Raw genomic sequence first — 11,114 nt, forward strand, 5'->3', positions numbered from 1 at the left:
CAACATGTCCGAGGATAAATCCTATTCCAAGATCCCTGTAGGACTATTGTCTGGGTCACGTTGGAGACATACATTTACAAAGGACAGGTCGGGGGGGGGGGGGGGTTTTGTTACAACCATGGACACATCGGAGACATAGCTGCCAGTCTGAGGACATATCATATTCTGTGACAAAACCTAGGCGGACAGCATTTCAAAAACAGGGTTGGCGCGCCCGTTGCTGCACAGGAGTGGCGAATGTAAAACAATGTCTGGCTAAACATTTTGCGAATTCAATTTGAATTGACAAGATTTGGCGAGAGAGTGATAGTGTTGTGCGAAAATTGATCAAAGGCTACCAAATGCACCAAGGAACGATCGTTAGTCAGTCAAACTTTATCATATTTGCGGGCGGCCGCGCTATCACACGTGGTTGCTATCGTCTGCATTGTAGTTCCACCCGTTGCCGCTACAGTGATTTTGGTGGCGCTGCTGGTCGCCTTGCTAGTTTCCCGCTCGCTTCGTTGCCATGGAGTCTCCGGTCACGGGTTCCTCGAATCGTTCGTTGATTTGCTAGTCTCAGTGCTGGCGGGCTGCCATTCTCGCATATGTTACCGTGGGCTGGGTCGGCCCCCAGATGGACAAACGATCGGCAATGGTTAGAGCTGACTCAATATGGCTAAAAGTGATTGGCTAAAAAGTGGCTAGGAGGAAAAAATTCACAGAGCCAACCCTGTAAAAAGTAATCTCATCTAACGGAGCTATTTGCAATCATAAATTCCGGGGGGGGGGCGGTATTGTCACAACCATGGAGTTCAGAGATGTAGGCCTATTGAGTCCACCTATGCCGACGTAGGGCCAAAAAAGCCATGTTGAACTGAGCACCCGTTACGATTCGTTGCAATTAATACAGGCTCCGATTAACAGTGGGAATGGGTTTCTGTATCTCTGGCGCACGTGTCAGTAAAAGGCGATTTAAATTTTCGCGCGTCTTCTATGCGCAATGCCCGTATGCAGCAATGGTTGATGGGAAATGAGAAATAAGCGAATGCAGGTTATGCGAAATCGACCAAATAAAAACCAAAATTCACCGTTGTTCTGCATTATAAGAACTAAATAAATCCTTGCGACGATCAGTTAAACTCCCATGAACGAATACAGATCAAATTCGTACTCTTTAAGGCCACCAATTTTGCGTATTTAAGGATTTTCTTTTGTCTATTGTCCGAAAATTTTCTGCCGTATAAACTACGGTAGCTCAGCAGGCAGTCGGACATTTGCGAACTGCCAGCAACGCGAACTACGGTGGCCTGTTAGTGTTAGGAGCAATTATGGCAGAGCCAACTTATGTGCAGATAAAAGACATAAGGCCTGGTCAGAAGGCTTTGAATGTTTTATTCATAGTTTTGGAGATTGGTAGGTGTAAGAGATGTCGGAATTTTTTCTGTGTGTGTGTGAAGGTCATTAATATCATTATTTTTGTAGAGGGAACTGCCACAGACGGTACCGTATAAAGCGTGACTGCCCTGAGGTATAACATGAGTTAAAACCCACATCTAATTAATGCTCGTACAAATTTGCACTTGTAGGAGGAACTTCTATTTCCCGCTCGTGTGGGCGAGGTCGAAATTGCCAAACTTAAATTGTATTTATCAATCTGATTCCGAGTGTTGTCCTTTCCCTAAAGGCCATCGGTGCAAATATAATGCCTCCTGAGCCTTTAAGGAGTAGGCCTCCCCTAGGACCTGTAAAGACTTCAAGTAAAGCTGGAAGATTGGAAGTTAATAGGCCACTTTTTATTAGGTACAGAGGAAATATGAACTGCATCTGGTCCTTAGAAGGCCGTCCTTTCTGACTCTACCATGTCTTATCTTTTTTTCAGGCAAACCTACGAGGACGAAAGACAACCATGATGTCAGGTCATGTAAAATAGCCGACAAAACAGGCTGCATAAACATTTCAATATGGGATGAGGTTGGAGGACTTGTACAGACTGGAGATATCTGCAGATTAATAAAAGGGTAAGGCCAAGGCAAAAAACATCCGTTTCCTAGGTGTTTCACACAAAGAGTTGAGTGTCAAGTGACCTTTCAAAAACATCCTGTCATTGGCCTACAAATACCTTGAGGGCTGAATAAGGTGGCTCAGGTCTCTCGCTGGCGATCAAGAGGTCCCTGGTTCAACCCCCACTGTGGGTGTGAGATTCAGGCAGGTCTCTGCCTTGCATGCCTTACTCTACCTACAAGTTATGAATGGATACCAGACCTTGGAATTACCCAGGCTGTGGACTTGATTGAGCAGATCTGCTGATCGCGCTCCGCTGAAATGTTTCAGGATAACCCAAAGCTTATCTCGTCTGTTGATGATATCAAACTATAAATCCGAAATGATAAAACTGTGTCTGCTGTTTTTGCTATATTTATTTTGAGAACAAATGTCTGTTTTGTGTTGCAGATATTCCTCGATATGGAAAGGCTGTTTAACCTTGTATACAGGAAAAGGAGGCGATATCCAAAAAGTTGGGGAGTACGTATGGACAGTTGTTCGGAGTGAAATGGTACCTTAAATGCCTGCTATGCCCTTTGTTAAAAATTTTGAATTTGTAATTGAATTTGAATACTTTCAATTGCGTAAATACATACTGAATATAATTTTTAGCATTGCCATTGTGTATTGGTGGATTTCTGTTTAACTGGACCACAAGTAATTATGAACGGTGTATCCCTTTAAGAATAAGTTCAAAGTTCTAATGGAAATGTAATAAGTAATAGGTTTACAAGCAAATTGCGTAGTGTTATAAGAAGAGAATTGAGAGTAAATCAATGCGACTCATTAGATTGCCATAACGACATGACGAGCTGTGTTTCCCCTATAAACAAATTTTTTTTTTTAATGAAGAGTTAAATTACATACACGATTAAAGCTCGTCTGCAGGTTTGCAAAGGTAGTAATTTCAAACTCCTGTGTAAAGTCATGTCAGTTTCAGTGTTGGACTGACCCCTAATTAGACTTTTTTGTTTTCAGGTTCTGTATGACGTTTAGTGAAGTGCCAAATATGAGTGAACCGAATCCTGAATATATGCCGAATAAGGTAACCGTATGAGTTTGTTCATGTAGTTAGGCCCTTACAGTTGACAATAATTCAAAGTTGGTGGCGGTTGTGAAATCGTGAAGACGGAATGAAGGGCCACTGACTGGAACTGGATCTGAATTATTCAGCATGTGTTAGCCGTAGCATAACGCTTCTATTGCTAATGAAATTTACTGAAGGAGATGATAGCATTTGTTGTAACGTCAGTTGAGGTACTGGACACTGATTTATCTACTAGTTTTCAAACTATACGCAGTTCAAATTAATTTCCTAGTTGATTCAAATTTAAGGAGATTGCCCAATATTTTATGTGTAATGTCCTTGGTGACACTTTCGATGATTTCTTTTTTTCATATTTTCACATTTCATCTGTTCTTTAGGATGGAACACAACAAGGCCAGCAACCTAACCAGCCAACACAGAGGAGGTCACCAACGGAACAAACACAACAGTTACAGGAATCAACACCAGGTGGCGGCCCGCAAAATGTTCCTATGCATCGATCGCCCCTTATGGGTGTTCAGCAGGGTATGCCACCTGGTGGTGTAAACATTAACCAACAAATAAGTAAGAAAACATGGCGTGTATTATTGAATTCTCAACTTGAAGTCCCATCTTGCCACTTTGGTTTGAGGTTCAAAATTGGTCTCTCACAATCACATCCTTTCAAGCATTTTTTCTAAGATTTTTTTTTTTGAGAGCAGAGAGAATGGGTTTAAAGTCCCTAAGTCAAGGAGTGTTGGCAATTTTGCACAATATCACAGCGAAAATTAAGATGTTTGGTGCTGTTTTAATTTTTTCACTGTTCAAAGCTCACTTGGCACTTAAAAGTCATTCACCAGAGTCGCACTGCTGTTTCCCACAATCTTTGTCCCAGTCCTTAGAGCATTCTCACATATTCTATTATCCTCTGGTCTTTTTCAGTGAATAATGGACAGAGACATGCGCGGCCTCCTATGATGGTGCATCCACGGGGCCCGCCCCCTGGGATGAGACCTCCCATGATGGACCCAAATGGAAATGGCAGGGGAAGGGGGCGGAGATAACCCCCTCACTCTTTGAGACTTGAAAATTGTGTACTGCCTAAGGTCAAGTTTTATACCTTGCACTTTTGAACAAAATTTACAAGTTGGACTGGAGAAAGTATTGTAAAAGATGCATATATTTCTTGTAGAGTTGAGCTGCAGAACGAAAGAAACCTCTTTTATAACAGATGTGGTGAAAACTGAAATTGGCAAGCATAACTTTCAAAATGTGTTATCTTTGCAACTTATCTGGCTGAAGATGGAGTCCCTTGCCAATAAGGATAATTGATGCCTAACTGTAATGGCACAGAGATATGGTGGGGCAGCCTTGGAGGAGGAATACCCTCTGGACCCTGGAAAAATGACTCGTCCCTCGGAGGAGATATACTCCCTGGAGAACAACTCCTCAAAGTATAGAGAAATCGCTAAGAAAGAAGAGCCCTAACCTTTGGTATCCTAGATTCTGACTGCGGCAAATATCTCGAACCTTTTGTCTAAATTTTGTATCTGTCTGTGCTATTTGTCATGAACCCATTGCACCCTGTGTCATACATCCTGAATTATACAACGTGCATTTTTTGTAGCATCAAAGTGGTCGTCTTTTTTCATGACTGCCTTTCAGTTGGCAAATTGATGGTTGGGGTGAGACTTGTCAACATTGGGAATGGTAGAGTACAATCACATGTACCTCGCCCCAAATGCATAGTTTAACTCCTCAGTACTTTGTCTCCCTTTTTTCGTCAATTGGTTGGTCTTCCAGATGAAGACATTGAGACCCCTCTAGGTTAAACTGAGAGCAATAGTGTCCTGATTACGAAGGGTCACTGGGAAGGTGGTTGGCCAAAGAGCGCAAGCATGTTCTGAACTCTTGAAAATGGTGATAACAGATGAAGTCTATGTATCATCTGGAGATCACTATTCGAGGAACAACTGTGAAGAAGACCAAAGCCATGTGTACGTATGATTTGATGCAGCCTGGTTGTGACTTGTCTGCAGTATGGAGAATTCTGAGCACTGGGTCAACTCCCTCCGGTTAATTTTCGAGTTGGTATTTATCATACACACTGGTGGCTCGGGGAAGGTAGAAATATTGGTTATCGTATTTGTCCTGCACATTCAAGATTGTGACAATGTCTTCAGTAACGGAATCTCGGCGATTGATTATACCTGCAACATGGGGGCATCCAAGAAATCAATTTCAAGAAAAAGATTCGTTCCACATCGTAAGTAGCTTCCGTCAGGTATTAGACCAGATTTTTTTCCAAATGAACAAATTTACTCCTTGCTGCATATGGGGCGACAGCCACAGTCCAGCTTCAAGGCCCAAACAATGTGAGAACAATTTATTTGGAATTCATCTCTTAGAATTTGAGTCAGAAAAAATGGACACAAACACCTTGTACAATTTTAGTGGATTTTTGTGACAATAATAATTTTTACAAAATGAACAATGAAGTAAATGTAAAGTACATGGAGAGCACATTTAAAATGCAATGATTTTAAGTTCACCAAATGTAACCAAAGGACACAGTCTGAATGCAGACCGAAAAAAAATCCAAAACAAACGGAATCATCTTGTAACTTTTTTGAAGGTCATCGCGCTATCCTCTTTATGAAATCCGTCCACACTCGACCACGATCCAAAATTACACCAAAGGCTTTAAATGCAACTCACAGTAGACCATGTTCGCCACTTGATATTTAGCACAACCAGTGTTTTAGCCTACTTTTCACATTTTGACCGCCCCAGAACATTTACCTTCTCAGGTCCCCTTTAAAAGTCCAACCCAGATCAGTTTGCTTGATGAGTCCTGCTAAACATCTGAACATCAGAAACTTGTATATAAGAATTGCATCCCGACATCCAATTTATGTCTCATGCGTATTCCAAAATGAACAGATCTGTGACTCCAAAGCCTATGGAATAACTCTACAGTTGTCTTGTGGAGTAGTGGTCGACATCGATACTACACGCAACCGCAAGACCAGTCCCATTAGAAGGAATCTTCATTCAGAGAAGATACATTTGTTATTGCGCAAAATCCATGGTTGTGTAGAGGTGGATACTACTGCTCTGGTCCTTCGCCCCCAGGCACCAGCTGGAAATTGATGAAAGATATGAATTGGTATTTCAAGAGACTATTTTCCAATTGTAGAATATGCACTCCTTCAGCCAGAGAGCAAGACTACTCACTCTCAAAGTCATGCACCACAGCTCAAAGGCTGCTTTTCTCTATTTTCTTGCAAGCTTGCTGCTATTTCGAGGCAGCAACCAGGTGATCGGCACCTTCCGAGTAGTCATATATTTCGTTCATGCCCTCACTACCTCTCCAAACGACGTACGATTTTATAATCAATAGAGAAAAGCGTAGTGTCTTGAACACAATTTTGTGAAGAGGTGGTCTTACTGCATGTCACAACCCAACAATCATGAGTTTGACTTTTGAATGTCTAAAACTAGAACAGGCAAAGTACGATAGTCCAAACACAGACTTACCATTGTGATATTATTTCCATTCAATAAAATTTGATCTAGTTTGGTTACTCGCCTTCCATCTGGCGTATTTTCACTGAAATGAAGAAAGGAATTGTAGCTTTATGAGCTCTCAAGCCGATGATAGATACAGAAACTTATATTATGGTAAATCAAATACGCTTAAGATAAACGATACTTACAATTCTGTGACATCTTCTATCACCATATCTGATCAACAAGTTAAGGAACATGTGGTTTAAGCAAGAATTCAACAAAGGCTGAATAAAAACCTCTTTATCATGCTGAATAAAAAGTTCCTACATCCATGTACAAATTTTCAAGTTCATAGCTTTAGCGGTTAAGAAACGCGCCACTATTTTCGAAACAGAATACAGACAACGAACGACGACGGACACTGCGCTGTTGTATGGACTCCCCTAGGGTGAGCCAAAAAGGAGGACATTCTTGAGACATTATCATAACGAGTCAGAATTCGAGCAAATGACTGGCCCAGAAGTTGCGACAATACGTTTAGACAATGGGAGACTGCTGAAATGTGGAATATGCCAACTGGCAAAGCGAGGATGCAATCATTCCCGATTTCAGATTTCAAATTCAGTCTCCATGGCCATGGTCTAAAACCATACAGTCGCCACTTCCAGGCCAACTTCTTAAGTGTCGTATTGAAAAGGGATACTGACAAAGTCATCAAAACCTAATAACGTTCCAACAATTTCTTTGTCATTTTTCATTATGATGTGAATTCTTGATCCAATACATTTATCCACCAATTCTGAAAAGGGAAGAAAATTAGAATAGCTTCAAAAAAATAAAGAGAAAGGCCAAGCACTTGAAATCCCAAAATTCCTTCATTTAAAACATGAAAGCTGTTCTCCTGCAAAACCCGCATTTGAAATTGCCATTCACTTGTATCATCGAGAGAAACATGCCCAATTGTTGGTTTGGCCCTTGGGCACAGGTTCGGGACATGGCGAAATTTGGAAGCTGCATACACTCTTCATTTTCTTTTACTTTCTGCTAAAATGACGATGAGCATCTTCACATCAGAAAGTTTGTCCTACACAACAATGTAAAAGGATTATCAACACCCATTATTTTTAAATTTTTGCCATTGTTATTCTGTCTATAAGCAAATTACCAAGTGGTAAAAGTTGTGACGGGCTCTGCATGGAAGTCATGTTGAATTCTAAAAATAGATTACAGCAAATTGGTCGAACATCATGCAATCTCCATATTTAATAATCCTTTTGGAAAAAGACAACTTTTTTATATTTCGCCTGTTGGGTTTTTATGTGTGGGTTATTTGGGTTTGGGTTATTGAAGCCAATAACTATGTCACTGCATTAGAATGGTAAAATACGTTCAAGTGAAAATATCAATTCTTTTCTCTGCAAGGTGAGGGAGGGGTTTTTTGTATTCATGCGCGGCCAAGCCCTAACCGTAGTTCCTAAAATCATTGATTTCTCGGTCCTCACAGTATGGCAGTGTTGATTCAGCAGTTGTTTTGGCAAACACATATTTTTTATTTAGTTTCTGAAACCTAAAACGCTACTCAATAGGCAGCTAACAAGAAACTACGCATTTTACTGTTGTTGTCGACGTATGTGTACACTGAACTTGGGATGTGCGTCGGCCCCGTGTTGAAATGCCGTCCAGTGCCAGTTGGTGAATTTTTCGCTGATTTGTGCAAAATTCAACATATCTCAAAAGTTCAAAGATTGACCCTCGATTTTTTTTTCATTTTTGTGTAGCGTAAGCAACTGTCTTTCACGGGAGAATGGTCACTGTAAGAATAATTCAGGAAGAAATTGTATAATATTTCATACTGCAGAATCAGGGGAATCGGGCGTTTCCAGTGATATACTACACAAATGGGTTGTCCTCATAGTGCGCTGCTTGCAACATGGATTGCAAAGCCTTCTTGTTATATGTAGGTCGAGTGAGGCTTGACCACGATGATATCACCATCGATGACGCTTGGCAAGTGCCGTATAGCACTTTTATTCCTTCCGATAAGCTGACATCGAAAGACGGCGGAACCCCAGCGGCAAATCGAAGAACTTGAACCAATATTGTGGTCCTTTAAAAGGTCTTATTGAGGAGGGGGGAGGGGGGGGGGTTAAAATGCTCCAGCATGATGCCTGCGCAGAAATCCCCCCACAAGCAGCCTAACAGCAACTTCGGGGACCAGAGTGGGCCTGGAAGAATTTCCTAGCCCAGTGTAAAGAGTCGCAGAACCCTCAGAGCATCAACCCAAGAAAGGGAATCTGTTTAGGAAAAATATGACCCAAATCCCTTCAAGCAGTGAGACACCACTTCGAGGGAACAAGTGTGATGGTCCAATATCAATCCATTCCCCTCTGCCAGTGTTGAAGACCATGTATTTTGAGATTATACCTCTATGGTGATTTATAGCAACCGAACATTTTCACAGACACATTTATCCTAAGGGTAGGACCCCTACACCAATATTACACTTTCTCAACCCCAAGAGTTGACCTCACCCAATGTATGCCTGCCCTTATTAGCCCAGAAACTCCCCAACCCGAGCAAAATCATGAAGGCCATCGCACTATTTCGTCCGTCTTCTGTCATGGTACAGGCAACTGCAATTGCGCTTGGTGAAATCACAATATCTTTCTGTCTGTGGGATGTCAAAACAATCTGCCAGCCGCTTATGTATTCCGATTGTGAAAGCCTTCCCTCTTCAGCTGGTTATCTGGTCAGGTTGGGAAGACCTTGAAACAACCTAAAAATTAAACCAAGGTTACCACTAAAAACTTTGGAGACGACAGGACAGCCTTCGTAACAACCAACCTCTTCCAGTCGGTTATCTGGTCAGGTTGGGAAGACATTGACACAACCTTCAAAGGGTCTTAGCTGTAGAAGACAACATTACACTTGCGTTCTACATGGGTGATACAAGACAACTGATTTGGTTGTACCATGGTAATCATCTCACAAGGACGGACAATGGAACAACCAACCTTTGCCAGCTGGTTATCTGATCTCACGAGACTGGCAGTACACAATATCTACCTGACAACTCTTCAAGTACAACTTGAGTACTACCTGGGACCGCAGTCATCTTAAACGTGCCACCAAGTCAATATCATAAAAATACTTTACTTGATCAATTTGTCTACAGTGTGATTTTGGAAAGAAGCCCTCAAATTCCTTGTCAGTCCTCGTTTGATTTTTAGCCGTAGCAGCCAATAGCTGGTCTCAAATCATCCACAGCAATCAACAGAACATTGGGTTTCTGGGAATGTGCGAGACCTGAAACAAATGCCAACACAACCGAGATGAAAGTGGATACAGAATTCTGACAAAGATACTGATGATAACATCCCACATGCCAATGTCCAGAGTATTTTTTAAATTGTGCTGGCTCCTCAATTAGAAATTACTCGAAGAGAAATTTGTCCAAGAGACATTTCCAATAATCATATGGACAGGCCTCAAGACATTTCTAATAAACATGGGGACAATCTCTTCCGAGTGGTAGTCTGTCCAATTGACCAGGACCAAGTATCTGATTTATAGTACGGGCCTATATGTAGACTAGGCCTGTGGTCTGCTGGTATGACCCATATTTTGGGTATTGTAAAATTGTTATGACAAATGTATTAAAAAACTCTTACATTAGAATATCGATTAGTGTAAGAGGTATCTATCGATAAAATCAAGATCACTTTAAGGTAGATATTTCTTGAGATGAAAACGAAAGAACATATTAGTGAAGGCACATTAGCAAAACCAAAATATTGATCTTTGAGAAATTATTTAGGTATCAAACTTTCGTTTCTCTGCTCAACGTATTTGAAGTAGTCGTGATCGCGTAATAGCTGAGATTGCTCTGGGACTCGCTAGTCCCCCACGGGCCCGGCTATAAAACACCGGCACCCCGACATGCTCGGCGTCTTCGATGAGAAGGAAAAGGAGGTCCTAATCATCGAGATAGCTGTCAGCTCCGACAGACACGTCCTAGCACGTGCGGAGGAGAAACGATCGAAGTACTGTGGCTGTGACTATCTCATCTCTCTCATCATGTTGTCAACACGGTGGAGCAGCCAGGACTAATTCGGCCGAGGGTTTCTTTTATGCGAGTTGCGAGTTGCGAGTTACAAAGTGCGAGTTGCGAGTTACAAAGTGCGAGTTGCGAGTTACAAAATGCGAGTTACGAGTTACAAAATGCGAGTTGCGAGTTACAAAGTGCGAGTTGCGAGTTAAAAAATGCGAGTTGCGAGTTACAAAATGCGAGTTGCGAGTTACAAAGTGCGAGTTGCGAGTTACAAAGTGCGAGTTGCGAGTTACAAAGTGCGAGTTGCGAGTTACAAAGCAACTCCAGGTTCCGCCTCCTGAACATAATCAAGTATGGATGTCTTTATCAGTTATGGCTCTGGGTTGACCTCCTGTGGTGAAAGTTCAAGAATCCTTTTACAGCACACGTGGCATTACTTAGTATCAGTCCTGCACAAACAATAGTAAACATCACTGTGTACTACAGGATGTTGGTCCA

At 41.7% G+C, this 11,114-nt stretch overlaps 2 protein-coding genes across 2 annotated transcripts; one reads left to right on the forward strand and one right to left on the reverse strand.

Moving 5' to 3' along the window:
* Window positions 1-1,018: 1,018 nt before the first annotated feature.
* On the forward strand, window positions 1,019-4,675 carry LOC135499592 (SOSS complex subunit B2-like). Its single transcript, XM_064790457.1, has 6 exons — window positions 1,019-1,395; window positions 1,862-2,000; window positions 2,434-2,505; window positions 3,004-3,070; window positions 3,451-3,637; window positions 3,995-4,675. Exons 1-6 carry the CDS (start codon window positions 1,311-1,313, stop codon window positions 4,114-4,116), a joined length of 672 nt encoding a protein of 223 aa, XP_064646527.1. The 5' UTR covers window positions 1,019-1,310; the 3' UTR covers window positions 4,117-4,675.
* An 817-nt stretch (window positions 4,676-5,492) lies between these two features.
* On the reverse strand, window positions 5,493-7,775 carry LOC135499616 (U6 snRNA-associated Sm-like protein LSm5). The gene is made up of 5 exons (XM_064790491.1): window positions 7,731-7,775; window positions 7,269-7,364; window positions 6,772-6,799; window positions 6,593-6,665; window positions 5,493-6,194 (listed from the first exon to the last, which is right to left on the reverse strand). The coding sequence occupies exons 1-5, from the start codon at window positions 7,768-7,770 to the stop codon at window positions 6,162-6,164; spliced, it is 270 nt and encodes an 89-aa protein (XP_064646561.1). The 5' UTR covers window positions 7,771-7,775; the 3' UTR covers window positions 5,493-6,161.
* Window positions 7,776-11,114: the final 3,339 nt, after the last annotated feature.

Source organism: Lineus longissimus, chromosome 15, assembly GCF_910592395.1.
Source record: "Lineus longissimus chromosome 15, tnLinLong1.2, whole genome shotgun sequence".
NCBI lineage: Eukaryota > Metazoa > Nemertea > Pilidiophora > Heteronemertea > Lineidae > Lineus > Lineus longissimus.

Excerpts from the sequence above, each read along its gene's own strand:
- LOC135499616 (XM_064790491.1), bottom strand. The coding sequence starts at position 7,770 with ATGACTTCCATGCAGAGCCCGTCACAACTTTTACCACTTG. Across the intron at positions 7,365-7,730 it reads GTCACAACTTTTACCACTTG|AATTGGTGGATAAATGTATT; the intron begins GTAATTTGCTTA and ends TTCCCTTTTCAG. Across the intron at positions 6,195-6,592 it reads ATGGAAATAATATCACAATG|CTGGTGCCTGGGGGCGAAGG; the intron begins GTAAGTCTGTGT and ends ATCAATTTCCAG.
- LOC135499592 (XM_064790457.1), top strand. The coding sequence starts at position 1,311 with ATGGCAGAGCCAACTTATGTGCAGATAAAAGACATAAGGCCTGGTCAG. Across the intron at positions 2,506-3,003 it reads GATATCCAAAAAGTTGGGGA|GTTCTGTATGACGTTTAGTG; the intron begins GTACGTATGGAC and ends TTTTGTTTTCAG. Across the intron at positions 3,638-3,994 it reads AAACATTAACCAACAAATAA|TGAATAATGGACAGAGACAT; the intron begins GTAAGAAAACAT and ends GGTCTTTTTCAG.